The sequence below is a fragment of the Rattus norvegicus genome, chromosome 18, assembly GCF_021556685.1.
Source record: "Rattus norvegicus strain SHRSP/BbbUtx chromosome 18, alternate assembly SHRSP_T2T, whole genome shotgun sequence".
Lineage (NCBI taxonomy): Eukaryota > Metazoa > Chordata > Mammalia > Rodentia > Muridae > Rattus > Rattus norvegicus.
In genome coordinates, this window is record NC_141551.1 from 24940053 (window position 1) to 24955942 (window position 15890).

Below are 15890 nucleotides of genomic sequence, written 5' to 3' on the forward strand. Positions count from 1 at the left end.
CGTCACACCCCTCAAGCCAATGACTTCTTTAATTTTATCCTAAAGTGGCTATAATTCTGGCTCTGAACTTACTTGATTTCCACGAGTTTTTTTTTTTAATGAACTATAAATCTCAGTGGTGTCATAAAGCAATACTCGATAAGGGCTTGAACACCAAACCTTTTGCCATTTGGTCCCCACTGAGGGAATGATGTCATTTGAGTTCTGAGTTCTAAGTGACCTCACAATATGGGCCTAGAATTCTTCAGATGTTGTTTCAGCTCAGAAGTCATTTGGTTAGTAGATGAGCCAAGACCTAATTCTTTGAGCTCTGTAGAAAGAAATCTGTGAGTTTGGGGCCAGGGGTGCTGTGTGTCCATCTTCTGGAACTCACTTAGCTGCTGCTTCCCTGAGGTTGGTCCTACTGATCGTGTAAATACTTGGTGCTGGTGGTAACAGAACAGCTGGACTTTCACAATGTGAGGGTAAGTCCAGTTTCTATAAGTTTATTTTTTATGATTGCAGGTCAAGAAACTCATTGTTTTGGACCCTAAGAAGCGGCTGACTACATTCCAAGCCCTCCAACACCCGTGGGTCACAGGAAAAGCAGCCAACTTTGTCCACATGGATACCGCTCAGAAAAAGCTTCAAGAATTCAATGCTAGGCGCAAGCTTAAGGTAAAGTGTGTGCTTTTGTTTTGCTGTGTGTGTGTGTGTGTGTGTGTGTGTGTGTGTGTGTGTGTGTGGTATCTTGTCTTCCTTTAGTATTGTATTATTCATTTTCTGTAACACCAGAAAAATTCTTGTTTTTAGAGTCTGTAAGACAGTGACATAAAGCCACTTAGGTGTTTGTTGATGTATTATTTTGTTCTCTCTCTCTCTCTCTCTCTCTCTCTCTCTCTCTCTCTCTCAACAAGGGAAACACTTGAAGGAATAATTTCAGAGCTGGAATAAAAATTGGTGCATGTGTGTGTGTGTGTATGTGTGTGTGTAACTTTCTCTGTGTGTCAGCATGCATGCGTGGGTCAGACAGTAACTTAAAGGAACCAGTTCTCACCTTCCACCTTAACCCAAAGATTGAACTCATGTGCCACCTCAAGTTCCCAAAGACTGAACTCAGGTCACCAGGCTTGGTGGCAAGGGCATTACGTAACCTACTGAGTCATCTCACCAGGCCTCAGCAGTTCCATTATTGCTCCTCTTATCTGAATAAGGAACCAGTCAAGAAACTGGTTTTTTATTTAGAGAAGTTCTTTTTTCTTCAGTAAATCATCATCTTTACATTCCAAAAGTTACCCCCTTCCCAGTCCCCCTCCCAGGGTTCTTCACCTCCTCTCCTGCCTCTGAGAGAGTACTCCCCCCCCACCAGCATCTCTCTTCCCAGGGGCATCAAGTTTCCCCTGGATTGAGCATGTACTCTCCCACTGAAGCCATACAAGGCAGTCCTCTGCTACACAAGTGGTTGGGGCCAGGAACCAGCCCATGTATGTTCCTTGGTGGTTGTCTTAGTCTCTGAGAGGGAGCTCTGAGGGGTCTGGATTAGTTGACACTGTTGTTCTTCCTATGGGGCTGCATTCTGCAATCCCCTTCAGCTCTTTCAGTCTCCCCTCTAATTCTTCCATATTGATCCCCAACCTCAATCCAATGATTGGTTGTATCGTATCATACTGGGTGATGGAAACAAGACCAAAAAGGACATGCATGGTATCTATTCACTGATAAGTGGTTATTAGACAAGAAGTTCAGAATACCTATGATACAACTCTTAGACCATAGTAAGCTTAACAAGAAGGAAAGCCCAAGTATGGATACCTGAAACCCAGTTAGAAGGGGAACAAAATAATCATGGGAGGCAGAAGGCGGGAGGAAAGTGGATGGGAGAGGGAAGGAGGGAGGAGGAAAGGAGAGGCAGGATCTAGTATGGGGAGAGACAGGAAAGATACCCAGAGAGTCAGGAGAATGAATCGAAATATGCAGCAGTGGGGTCAGGGGAAACATCTAGAAAGTCCCAGAAACCTGGGATGTGAGAGGCTTCTAGGACTCAATGGGGATGAAATGCCCAAGAGTAGGGAGATGAACTGGAAGAGGCCACTCCAGTAGACATGGCCTCCAGATGAGGCAGGGGGTCAGCCGCCCGTCTTCAAAGTTTTTAACCCAGAATTATTCCTGTCTAAGGAAATGCTGGGATAAAACCTGAGCAGACTCTGAAAGAAAGGCAACCCAGTGACTGGCCCAACTTGGGACCCATCCCATGAGTACAGGCCAAATCCTCACACTATTACCAAGACCATATCCCATGTGCAAACAGGAGCCTGGCATGGCTGCCCTCCGAGAGGCTCTACCAGCAGCTAACTGAGCAGATGATGCATGGCCAAATTTTGAAATGACCTGTGTTAAATAGCACTGGCTTAACTATTTCAGAAGTTGGTTTGAGCACCGAACTCTTTAATTTCCATGATACCAACATCATGGATCTAGAGTTCCATGAAACATCCTCTTATATATAAGGACTAGAGACTATAAAACTCTAGACACTCCAGGACTAACACATCTTACTCTTCTCCCCCATTGCTCATATGATTAAATAATTTGATTTGGAATTAAGGAAGTTTCACTGTTCTTTCTCCAAATGCATTGTTACCTGACCACCAATCTTGAAATAATTTACTTTACTTTGAAAGACTCAACCGTAACCTACAAAACAAAGTAGAAAGCACACTAAAACTTGGCATTTCCCCCTGGAAACACCATTTAGTACTTTTCTCTCTCTAATCAGGCGGCAGTGAAGGCTGTGGTGGCCTCTTCTCGGCTGGGAAGTGCCAGCAGCAGTCACACCAACATCCAAGAAAGCAACAAAGCCAGCTCGGAGGCACAGCCCGCCCAAGACGGCAAGGACAAGACAGATCCTCTGGAAAACAAAATGCAAGCGGGGGACCACGAGGCAGCCAAGGCTGCAGCCGATGAGACGATGAAGCTACAGTCCGAGGAGGTGGAGGAAGAGGAAGGTGTAAAAGAAGAGGAGGAAGAGGAAGAAGAGGAAGAGGAGACCTCCAGGATGGTACCTCAGGAGCCAGAGGACAGGCTGGAGACAGATGACCAGGAAATGAAGAGAAATTCAGAGGAGACGTTGAAGAGTGTGGAGGAAGAAATGGACCCGAAAGCTGAGGAGGAAGCCGCTGCCGTGGGACTTGGGGTCCCTCCACAGCAGGATGCTATTCTGCCAGAGTACTAACCCAGCTTCCTTTAGGGCCCCAGGCCAACCCCAGCATTTTATGCACTTTGTCCTTCAGCAAGGTGGGGAAGCATGATAAGCACTATAGTGATTCTGTTTTGAGGTGCAAAAAAAAATCCATATATACCAGTTGGTAACCCTAACGTCAGTGCATGTGTTTGCTTTATGAAATAATGAAGTTTTCTACGGCATGTAATGGATTCCTAATACCCAGGAGTTAAATTTGAAATTTCTAGCAAACAACACAGCCCTTAAAAATCATTCCCGGCCTCTGGTAGCACACACTGAAGTGAAATAGCACAGGGACTTTGGAGGCTTAGGCATCCTACACCCTCCACAAGTCTTCAAAGAGGGCAACTCCTTTGAACTCAGCTACAACCAGCTGGAGTTACCAGACACATTCCCATGACTTTCCAAATACTTTGAGGGGGACCAGCCTTGTAGGCCGTTATAAAAGTAGGTAATGGAGGGTTATAAAAGATACCTGGAGAAGGTGCAAAAACATCTGTTTATAGTGTAGAGAAGCTGAAGCATTCTTACAGGGTACTGAGTCCACAGTCCCCTTAAGTGTATGCAGAGAATGTCTAGTTTTTTAGTACACCATATAATACCCAAAGTGCTCATCATAGAGTTCTGCCAGTTTACAGTTCTTGGGAAATTATTTTTTAAACTGTGCCGCTCCCTTCCTTTACCTGCCTTTCAAATAAAATGCCTCTTCAGAGTCTAAAACCTAGGAAAGAAGGAAGACACCTAAGTAAAATGAGATAGAATTAGGCTTTAGACACACCGAGGTTAGCTCCTTTTCCTTTCTCACAAAAATTCACATCTATAAGCTTATGTGACAGCTTACATATAAGAACATTTTTATGAAGATACTCTGCAAGTAACAAGTTTCGAGTTTTGGAGAAGTCCATTGCACGAGTCAATGCCAAAGTATCTGAGTCGAGTAACAATACACTCACTAGTTCGATCACTTAGAACTGATATTGTTTGAGTAAGGAAATGCTAACAGGAGACTCTCCTCCAACTATGTAGAAACACTGTTCACAGGGTTAAAATTCACTATGAAAGTCAGTACCATTTCCCAATGGAAGGGTCCACACATTTTTTTTTTTTTTGGTTCTTTTTTTTCGGAGCTGGGGACCGAACCCAGGGCCTTGCACTTCCTAGGCAAGCACTCTACCACTGAGCTAAATCCCCAACCCCGGGTCCACACATTTTATAATGTTGAACTATATTGAATATATGCCAAGGGATTTAGCATAGCGTGAACTTTTATTTGCCTTAAAAATAAGCAAAACCAAAAATGAAATGAAAAAGCATCCAGAACCAGACCTCGGGGAGGGCGAAGCATTAGACCTTAGTCAGCATGATTTTTTTTTTTCTCGGAATAATTTTGGGGGTGGGATGGGTTCACAGAAATCAAACTAAATCCAATACCTCAAATTTCGTGTTTGAGTAAAAATGAGCACTTTATCAAAACGACTTTAATATTTTGGGTGAGTTTTCTTGATATAAAAAAAAAGTATTATTTTTAAATTCCACAACAAGGGCAAGAAGAATGACTAGCACAGAATTAAACTAATAATGTGGTCAGATGCACTCAAACAGTTATACTAGGAACTGAAATCAGATCTGGGGTTGCTCCAGGCTTTTAGGGTATCAGCACCTCAGCTTATCAAGCCTCTAACAGCTTTTGGGGAGGGAGACAACGTGGTGCTTTGAGCATTTTGTGATTCGGGTCCTTGACAGGCAGCTGACTCGGAGGGCATCATCTGACCGGGGCGATCCCTGCTCAGTTGATTTTAATTGACAGTGTTTATGACAGTGTTTACCTTCCTTCCTTCCACTTTAATTTTCCCTCTTGGAACACTCATCCTGAGAATCATTAAGGGCTCCCTAGTTTCAACCATTAAGAATGCTTGTTACAATTTCCACTGAAGAAGAAGAATTCCCAGGTGTAATTTTCCTCATCAAACTTACCATATGTACAGTGAGTGTCCCATATATGGGAAGAATGAAGAAGACTAGGAGGTCTTGTTAGAAGGTGGCAGTTAAATATCAGAACATATCCTCATTCAAACCCAGCTCAGGTCTTCTTTATTCCAACATAGGCTGGTTGCCTTGAATGACCCCGTAGACTATAGGAAGAGCATACATGCCAAGGCCTCATGGATTTGAGAATCAGTCGCATAAATGATTATACCTCATCCCTTCTTGGTGGTACTCAAGAGTTTTAGCACAATTCCCTCCCTCTCTTTTATAACCTTTGCACTTCACTAGCTGAACATCATGAGCAGTTTTCAATTGTAACTGGTATGCTAAAGATTAAGTCTTGCTAATGCTTACAAAGTCCTTTCACTGGGAGATAAGCCAAACATTTCACTCAAGTCATTCAAAGATTCCATCTAAGAATAATTATTTTACCATTTTAAAAGAACAGCCAACATTTATATTGCCTGTTAAAATTCTATTATCTATTTCAAAGATTACTTAAACTAAAGGAAAACAGTCTTAATTTGAAAGAACACATTCTACTATTACTCTTAATTGGTAATTGTCTTTGTTAGGGTTTTATTCCTGTGAACAGACACCATGACCAAAGCAACTCTTATAAAGGAAAACATTTAATTGGGGGCTGGCTTACAGTTTCAGAGGTTCAGTCCACCATCATCCTGATAGGAAGCGTGGCAGCATCCAGGCTGATATGGTGCTGGAGGTTGAGAGTTCTAGATTTTAATTCAAAGGTAGCAGCAGGAGACTTGGATCACATTGGCCAGATTTAAGCATATATATGAGACATCAAAGCCCCCCTCCTCTACACTGACTAACTTCTCCTAATAAGGCCACACCTCCTCCAATAAGGCCACACCCCCTACGAGTGCCGCTTCCCATGGGGCAAGCATATACAAAGCACCACAGTAATGTAGTCACAAAACAATATTTTAAATTTCAGCAAATAATATAATTTGCATTTAAGAGATGACAGTTGCAAAGTGGTGTGAGGCAAAGGCAGATGGATTTCTGAGTGCCAAGGCCAGCCTGTTCTACAACGTGAGTTCCAAGACATCCAGGGCTACAAAGAGAAACCCTGTACTGCCAAAAAGCCAAAGCCAAAAAAAAAAAAAGAGTGAGGGAGGACAATTATAGTCATCATTGGTTTTTCTTTCAAGACCAGGCACATAACATAACGAGGGTCTTTTACCACACAGGACAATCTGCCATTATTTCCCTTATTTAAAAAGTCCACCTGTGCTTCTCAAACTGTTGGCCCTGTGGCCACAGCAGTGCAGAAATGAGGAGAGACTAGAATAGAATGGTTGCAAAGTTATCCTCTGAGGTAAGTGCTTATATTAAGAACTTTAATAAGCTATACATATAAAAAAAATTCTGAGACAAGGTTTTATATTTCCCAGGCTGGCCTTGAATTCACTTTGTAGCCCAGACTCAAACTCACACAGTGATGATCTCTCAGCTGTTTCTGATCTAGGGTTACAAACATAGGCCACCACTCCCATAACCATGCTTGTGTCTTTAAATTCTCTATTAGCTACATTCCAAAAAGACAATATTAAATTAATGATAACATATTTTAATCCAGTATACATGTATTATTACATCAAAACTTGAATTAATGTCATAATTTGAATCTATTTTGTACTGTTTCTAAATTAGCAGTCTAGGCACTTTACATCGGGTGGTCACGAGCCGCATTAAGCCAGGGGTTCCTATGGTAGGCACACTGGTCTAGCCTAGAGCACTTTTCTTCTGAGCAAAGTGGGACTTGAGTTTCTACGGTCAGATCTGGGCTGATTTAGTTTTCTGCATTGGTAAGTTGGTGAGCAGCTAAGATACAAATGTGTAGAAATAAAAATCCTGGCTACTCCTAGACATGACATGGGTTGTCTTAGAGAAGTGATCTGCATTATTCCTTGAAAGTAACACTTCCTTAGGCATTACCAAATTGTGTGTGTACTGGTCAGAGTCCAGCTTATCCACATTTGGCTCTGAAAACCTGACTGCACCCCAGTTTCCTGAGTACTGCCAGAGAGCAAACAGAATTTCCACTTAGCAGAAATTACTGTGGGCCCACCGTGCATCACCACTGAGCAGCCTATATACAGAATCCAGTCTCTAAAAACTGGACTAAGCTGGACATCATCCTCACATTGCAAGCAAACTTTCTAGAAGCCTCCTGGAAAGTACAGTTGTATGATGGGTATGTTATGATGGCGGTGATGGAAATAAACTCACGCCTGGCATTTGTGAAGATTCATAGAAGGAACTGGTCCACACTGCCACTGACAGATTTTTTTTAAAAAAAAAAAAGACTTTTGGAAATTTTTACATGCTGATTTTAGAATAATATCCTACAGTCATTCTACTGGCAGATTTATAGACAAGGAGAAGCTTGCCTTTTAAAGGGACCTCAATTGTATACCATTTGATATTTTGTAATGTAGAGAGTTCAGCATTTTTTTATTGGCTGTTTCCAGCATCATACGCAAGGTTGCTAACTGTGAGCTCCCCACAAGTTAAAGCTTCCAAAGAGCCACTGTATTTCCTGGTTCAGTTTTTATTACATAGAAGCAGTTGGTTGCATTTCAAATTGGAAAAAGAAAAGAAACGCCAGAAAAGGCAACACACTTCTACTTTAAGATTGCTCTTACAAAGCCAAATAAAAAATGATTTTAAAAGAGGTCATCAATGTGAATTAGCACCAGGCTCATACACAGAACGGTCACTTGCAGGAGTTTGATGCCATTGTGTGATTGCGAAGTCCTCCATCTGGCTGTCGAGGTTTATTTGAGACAGCACAAAGTTTCCAGACATTACTTATGTAATGAGATTTGTAATATCTTTGTAATTACTGTCCATTAGGTCATGCTCCAATTTCCTTAATGTTTCTCACTGATAAATTTTTGATCAGCATCATTTCTGACATTTGAGCACTTTCCGGTGGATCACGGCTGAAGGTTGGATCTCGTGCCAGCAGTGTTTGTTTTAATGTGCAAATATAGTTCTGTGTTAGTGTTTATAGCCACAGGATGAAATGTACAAAATTTTCTACCTAAAAGCTGTAAGACATTGTACTTTCTTATAAAAAGATGGCTCTCTAGTTTCTTGAAAGTGAAGGGAGGATAGAGGAGGGAGACAGAAGCGGGTGGGGATACATAACACACCCAGTGCCTTCTTTGCATTCAAAGACAAGCTTCTGTCATTCTTCTTTGGGAATACCACCTGAGATCAAATGATGTAGACCCAGTCCACATTACATAAGTTTTTCACTTACCTTGGGAAGCAGTAGCAGACAATTTATAATTGTTAAAATCAATGCTCATAAGTGATCTGTGATGGATTCAGAAAGGCTCGAGTATCTGTTCCAAGGCATCTGGTCCAGGAGTTTACTGAGGTCAGTAAATTTACTGAGGTCAAAACCTTGCCATGGAACCAGACTTCCTGACAATATGGCAGGAATGAGCTTCAAAGATCTCCAGCCTCTGACCCAGTTAGACTCTAAAATGTACAGCTCTCCCATGCTCTGCGGGACTGAATGATCTTTAAATTCTGTATTGTTCTTGACCAATGGTAGGAAAAGGATATTCTGCCAATCACGTTTCTTTGTGTTGGCGTCCCCAACTTGTCCCAAGTCAGGGTTTTGTTTTATCCATCCAGACAGCAGCCTGTCTCACTTTGGAATGTGGGACATTCCATACTAGCGAGAACAGGTTCTTGTTGCCTCAGGTAGAAGCACTGATGAGCAATCCTAAGAATGTAAAATCACACTGTTCCTAATTATTCTCATTGTATTTGAAGACTGACTTGAAAGACCCACAGATACAGATATTTATATCCAGGCTAATAATTGCTTTGATTCATTATGTTGAAAATGACAGATATTTAATCTCCAGTCAGATTGAATAATCTTATTTTCCACCTAAAAGGTTACTTCAGGATACTCAAATACAGTAAGCTTCACCACTTTGAAGCTGTTTACTGAAGCTCTCTCCAAATTCCGATAGTTATGGATGATAAAAATCTTCTAGATGTGTGTTTCTCCTGTCTTTGAAACACGGAGAATATATTTTATATATGACACAAGTATGGCCATAATATGAAAATTATGATCACATGGTGCCTCCTTTTAACCTGACCTGTTTTGTATGCCTGGTCAACTAACTGTATATTAGTGTAACTAATATACAATTGTATTGGTTACTAAATACCATACCCATGACTGATGTCTCTTCTGGCCATGACAGTTTTATGACCACTTATAAACCCATTTTCTAAATGTTACGTTCTTTGGTTGAAATGGCATAGATGTAGTCTGTCATTCTACATTCAACAGATACTGCTTTTCCCCTTAAAGTCTGTAAACATGAGTTTTGTGAAGTGACTCGAGTACAGACAAATCCAGTGACTGAAAGTTACAAACAAACGGGCTATCAGAGTGATGTTTTAAGTTAATAATCATACCAGTTTGTATTCTAATTATTTTTTATGTATCTCTCGTCGTTAAAATACATATAAGCTCTAGGTTTCTTTGATATGATAAATACCATAACCAAAAACAATGTGGAAGAGGAAAAGGTCTATTTTATGTCAGTGGCTCCAATCTGTCCTGAGGAAAGGCCACAGCAAGAACAGAGGACAGGCACCTGGAGGCAGAATGTGGTACAGAGCGCACAGGGAACACTTTCCTGGCTTGCTTCTCCAGTGTGCTCAGCTCTCACAGTCCAGGCCCCCTGCCTATGGATGGTACTGCCCACAGTGGGCTGAACCCTCACACCAATTAGTAATCAAGGAAACGCCAAACAGCAAAACTCAAAGGTCAGTCTGATCAAGACCGTCTCTAATCGAGGCTCCCTCATACCATTTGGGGCTATGCCAAGCTGACATCTGACGCCAACTAGGACATATAAAACTACATACATGTAAAGAGCTAACTAGGACATATAAAACTACATACATGTGAAGACTTTTCCCCACAGGGTTCTCCAAATAACTAAATTTAAATCTCAAAAAAGAAAAAGTTTTTAGGACTCAGGCAAACTATAGCTAAAAGAGCAAATCTTAATTAAGGACTTAGATTACTATCATAATTAACTCACAATTTTTTATTGTAATGGTCAGACTCATTTTTTTTTGGTTTGGTTTTTGTTTTTGTTTTTTGTTGTTTGTCTATTTGCAAGCTACCAGAATAGCACTGAATATTTTCAATAGAGACAATATAATCTATATCACCTAAAATGTCTATCTGGCCCTTTATAGAGAAAACAAAACTCAGATTTTCATTGTACCTCATGCTTTGCAATGACCTTTAGGAATCCCTTTTCCACACTGTAGCCTTTTTTTCCCCTTTAGTTAGTTTCTCTTATTTGCTTCTTGGAAGTTAGGTGAGCTTTGTTTCATGTTGCAAATGGTCTCCCAACAATTGTGTAGGAAGCAAAAACTAAAATTTCCATGTAGAACAGAAAATGCCAAGTTCCGTTATTTCTGAAGAAGGAAATGAGTTAAAGATGGATGCTCTGACTCCTCATTGTCTGAACGTGCTTTACAAACATGAATTAAACAGAAAACCCCCACTGACTTTGACTCGTGTAAAAGTAGTGCCCTGTGCTTAACAAGCTTCAGATGAGCACTGCCGCCTCAGGACCTCTAAATGCAAGGAAGCAACTTCCAGCAATTAGATTTCACTCATGTTTAGGAAGTGCTGTGTTCTATGAAAATGACTTGCTTGCCAACATTCCAGGGAACACAGCCACCTTTAATTTTAAAAGCTACTGTTCTTTTTCCGTGTTTCTCTGAGTGTTGTAGCTCTCATGCGAAACGAGCCTTCAGTACATGGGTTTCTAGCAAATTTAGAAACCCAAGAAAAGCCCTCTAATCTATTTCTACCTTAACAAATTACCCATTCCAAAATATCTGCCTTAAGGGAACCACGTAGCCCAGTTACTGAGGGAACTTTAGACATTTGTGACTTTCGTTTCAGTTTGACTGTCAACTTTGTAACCACAAAGGTCACAGATGAGTAGGAGACCTTTGCCAGCTATCATTAGGAATAGCTACAATGACTGGCATATTCTTTTCTTGAAACAGTTGCAGCAATCAGTGAGATGGTCTAGTCCCTGGGATGTTACAGACTATGACAACAAATGACAGAAGTCATTCTTCATTGGAGGTAGTTATTGATAAACTTCAAAACTTAAAATGAGATGAAAATTAATATCTACTTTTCCTTTTAGAAATTAAATGGCTTAGAGGATATTTGGCCTATGTGGAAAGCCACCTTTAAGGGCATGATTCATTAACAACGAAAGCTTCCCAGAAACAGACCATTCCAGCAACTCTTTTCCCATAGTACATTTTTCCTGATGAGCCCTTACTCGCAATAGAGGAGCCAGGAATAAAGTAAACGCAGCTCTGCCCTACAGGAGGAGACATTTTGGTTGGAAAGAAAAGGCAAGTAAGTACACCCAACCTGTGCTAGATACCTGCAGGCGGCAAGCTCTCCATGTAGGAAAGGGGACAACGGTCTCCTGCCAAAAATGTGCAAGGGAAGCTTCATGGGAACACAGCAAATGCTGAAGGATGCACCAATCTTTAAGGATAAGGCAGAGAGAACAGGCACGTTGACTAAGGAATGGCCAGGCCAGGGTGGAGGTGCACACATCAAGGAGTTAACAATGAGAAGAACTGAGGTACCCAGGGAAGTGTTATGGAGTGTGGAGCGGTCTCAGATCTCCTCTGAGTTCCTTGCTTTCTTATTCTGGACAGACGCAGGCGAAGCCTCTCTTCAGAGCACTAACCCCTGCTACTTAACCCAGCCTCCTGGTACATATCCGACAGGATAAATAGCGCCCAGTGTATCGAAGACATGTTTGCAAGTCTACAGCTAATCTTCAGACCTCAAGTTGGTCCTGCCAGGTTTTTAATTCTTCATTGCCCAGTGTATATAATCTACAGGTTTATAATTATGAATTATATAAAATCTAAAGAATTTGTTATATCTCTTCTCTGAGGCACTATTTTTCCATTCATCTTCAAGACGCCTTTTTAAAATTGCCCATTAGAATTAGGTTACACTGTGACTACTCTGGCTTGTACATCTCTGTTTATTTCTCCTGACATTTGTGGATAGTGGATGAGTTACATTACTCCGGGAATGAAATGAGGAGAGCTAGAGACAAAGACTGGATCTCAGTTGAGAGGGGCAAAGATGCTAAGAAATAAAAATGCTATCAGAACACAGAGCAGGTTAGTGGACACTAAGACAAAAAGACGGGCTATGACGGGTTTTCTGGCTTAGATGGCATTATCTGAGACATTCTTGTTGAGACTGTATCAGATATGAAATCTACATCGATGGGTGTTGAAAGCTTTTTGGATTAATGGGTCATAAGTAGCTTCAATAACAACATGGAGGAGTATAATACAAAAGAAACCCAGATTCCCAGTAGTCTGGATCACAAGGCATTAGCCCAAAGCACGAGCTTGTGTGACTTGGAGGAGAAAGTCTTAAGTACCTTAATTTACACAGCTAAGACTGTGGTTGGCTTTTTCACTGTCTAACACAAAATCCTAAGAGGGAGCTGTGAACATTTCATTTTCTAAATGTGTCAAAATGGTGCTATTGATTCCTTAATACAAAGACAGAATTATAATTTTTTAGGTAAGTTGTTAAGCCCGGCTTGGCTATAAGTGTAAATACATAAAATGTTTGCAAAGCATCCAACATGACCACGCCCATTTGTAAACAGTTGAGGTACTGTGTTCTTCAATGTTCTTCAGGCACTGACCTGAGCTCAAATTTTCTATTAAGAGAACAGGACAGCCATTGGCTCTCTATCAACTGCCAAAACCGCCCACCTTCGACAGCTCACTAAGTTCTCCTTGGATGCAGGTTGGACAATCCAATTCAAGAGTTAAGTAGGCTCCTTTGGTGATAGTAGGGGTGTTGGCCAAGGACTTGAAGGATGTGTGCTGTGAGCAAAGCCAATGCTGCCAGACTGACTTTAGTGAGGGCCAATGTAACTGAGTTCACCTAGACTGTCAGAACATGCCAAACAAAGGTACTCGGTACCTTGCAATTGGTCAATCTGTAAAAGAATCTGCATGTACAGTGTGACAATAAATCGTCTAAGAGCCCACCAGAGCTTCGCATTCTGTGATTTGAACAGTTGCCCTGATCACGGGGTACCATGGACATTTTCCTCAGAAGTGAAGCCCACAGCTGAATAATTCTTTGTTTCCCCATTCTCTCAGATAACACTGAACTTCTTTCTCGAGTATTTTTGATATATGTGCATGCCCAGGTATTTGTCTTCTAGAGATTGTGAAATCAATAATACTAGAAAGGGACATTAATAATTACTTCATCCTATAAACCCAACAAAGGAAGGCTTCACACCTACGGAGCTGACTGCTAACATAAGTTCGTGGTGGCTGAGAAGCGTCGAGCACACTGCCGCCCCACTGTTCAGCCCAGTTCTTACCACTAGAATGTCAGTCTACTGGACACTGCATCAACTCATCTCTAAACTGACTTCTTCCTTATGAAGATAAGAAGATATGGAAAGGGGTTGGGGATTTAGCTCAGTGGTAGAGCACTTGCCTAGCAAGTGCAAGGCCCTGGGTTCGGTCCTCAGCTCCGTAAAAAAAAAAAAAAAAAAAAAAATAATAATAATAATAGAAGGCATGGAAAATACTTTCCAAAGGCATTGTCTCTTTCTCTAGTATTGAGTTTTACTTACAAATTCCCAAAGCTTTCTGTACCAATCCTGTCCAATATTCCTCCTTTGCTGAGAAAACACCGATACCCCAAGGTTGAGGCTCAGTTGGGGAAATGAAAGGAAGTACTTGAGAAAATTAAGAACTCCCTCAGCAAATCAATGTGTTCCACACTTGACAGTCAGACAGTTACTTCACTGTGGTTTTTGCGACCTCTTGACTTCCCTTAATAAAGTCCCCTGCCTGACACTGAGATTTCACCAAAGCAAAATGTGAGTAGGATTATAAGACCGCAGGAAAGAATACTAACAAACATTTTGCTACGCCTGCTTCTTCCATGGTTTTATTTTTACATCCTCCAGATCTCCAGCCACCCGCATCTGCTTCTCTGTGTTTTCTTACCTTTTCAGATGAGTTGACGCAATGTCCAGGAGACTGACATGTAAGTGGTGAGAACTGGGCTGAACCGTGGGCAGCAGTGTGCTTCTCCATTCTCATCCACCACACGTGATCAAGCATAGCTATGTGCTTGCTCTCCCCGGATGCAACTGTAGTGCATTCTTTCTAACAGCCTCGGGTCATGTCTTGGTTACAAAAGCCTGTGTATAAACCGGGACATTTTCCTCACAGCAATAGGTCTATGGCAACAATGCAATGCTTTGGGATGCTGTTTAACCGCGGCCATTGGCTAACCTGAGGGAAACTCCCTCGCCTCACGAACTAGGGGAATGACAGCCATGCAGCACCTGTCACTAGAAGGGGTTCCAAAGTGTTTAATTCAGCAAGACAATATTTTCATTACAGTGTTAGGGATGGGGGCATCATTTTCCCACATGGCATCCAAAGAAACCTCACATCTACCCCCCCAAAGCTCAACCTATGAGCAGTGATTAGGGCTGTTTATCTAAAGTCACCATAGGCACACATTCCAAGAAGCTGGGAATCCTTATCCTTGCTCCCAGGCACTTTTAGAGCTTTCATTATATGGGGACAGAGACAGACAGACAGTGCCATGGCTTTGCCTTCTCAACTTGAATGCATTTGCAATCAATCCCCAGGGTCGGTCAGTTCTGTCTTAACAGAACGATCAAGACAACTGCAGAAACACTGGTTCTTAGACTCTTCAGCTGGGAAACATTAATGAGTACCTATATCCAGATGTGTAAGTCCATTCCAGCTCTAATAACAAGATACCATAAACTGGCTGGGTTGGGAACACTTATGTCTACCACTTCTGGGGTAAAGTCCAAGATAAGGTGCCTGGAGGTTTGGCATCTAGGCGACCTTAACTGTACAATAAACTATGACAGTGACCTAATCCCCTCCCAAAGCCATCAGGGACAGGTAACACAGCCAGATGTTACAGTGAGGAGACTCTGTGTATGCCACATCATAGCCATATATTTCCCATTACTACACCATCCCCAGTTGCTCTTTTTATAACCTAGATTTTAGGTGTCCTAGTAAACAGTTTCAGTTTAAAGTATCTACTACTCCTAGCCAGCTTAGCACAGTTACGTGAGTATGTGCTGGACAGCTGTTGTTACTGTGCATTTTCCCAAGCTGTGTCAGAGCTGCCGTCAGTGGATGCTGAATGACTCCACAAAGACACACACACTTGAACCTTGGTCCCAGTGGTTCTATGAGGCAGTGCCTAATGCCAGGTACACAAGTCACCAGGGAACACTCTGAAAGGGACATGAGACTCTGGTTTTCTTTCCTCTCTTGATATTCTGGATCCGGAGGTAAGTGTGCGTGTGTGTGTGTGTGTGTGTGTGTGTGTGTGTGTGCGTGTGCGTGTGCGTGTGCGTGTGCGCGCGCGCACATGCTTTTCCTCAGCACATGCTACTACTATAGTACATTGCTTCTAGAAGAGGCCAAAGGCAAGGCTACTGAATTCTGGACTGGGACCCCCAGACGTGTTTGCCAAAATAAACCTCTTCTC

The 15890-nt window shown here is 41.8% G+C and overlaps 1 protein-coding gene across 16 annotated transcripts in view; it reads left to right on the forward strand.

Annotated features, from left to right (window-relative positions):
- The window catches only part of Camk4 (calcium/calmodulin-dependent protein kinase IV), a 280008-nt gene extending 266643 nt beyond the window's left edge, over window positions 1-13365 (forward strand). For 15 of the 16 annotated variants that reach the window (XM_087592142.1, XM_087592146.1, XM_087592138.1 and 12 more), the window contains 2 exons: window positions 505-657; window positions 2756-13365. In XM_087592142.1, coding sequence (XP_087448268.1) covers window positions 505-657; window positions 2756-3211 — 609 coding nt within the window. In that variant the 3' untranslated portion in view covers window positions 3212-13365. 16 annotated transcript variants of the gene reach the window in all.
- Window positions 13366-15890: the final 2525 nt, after the last annotated feature.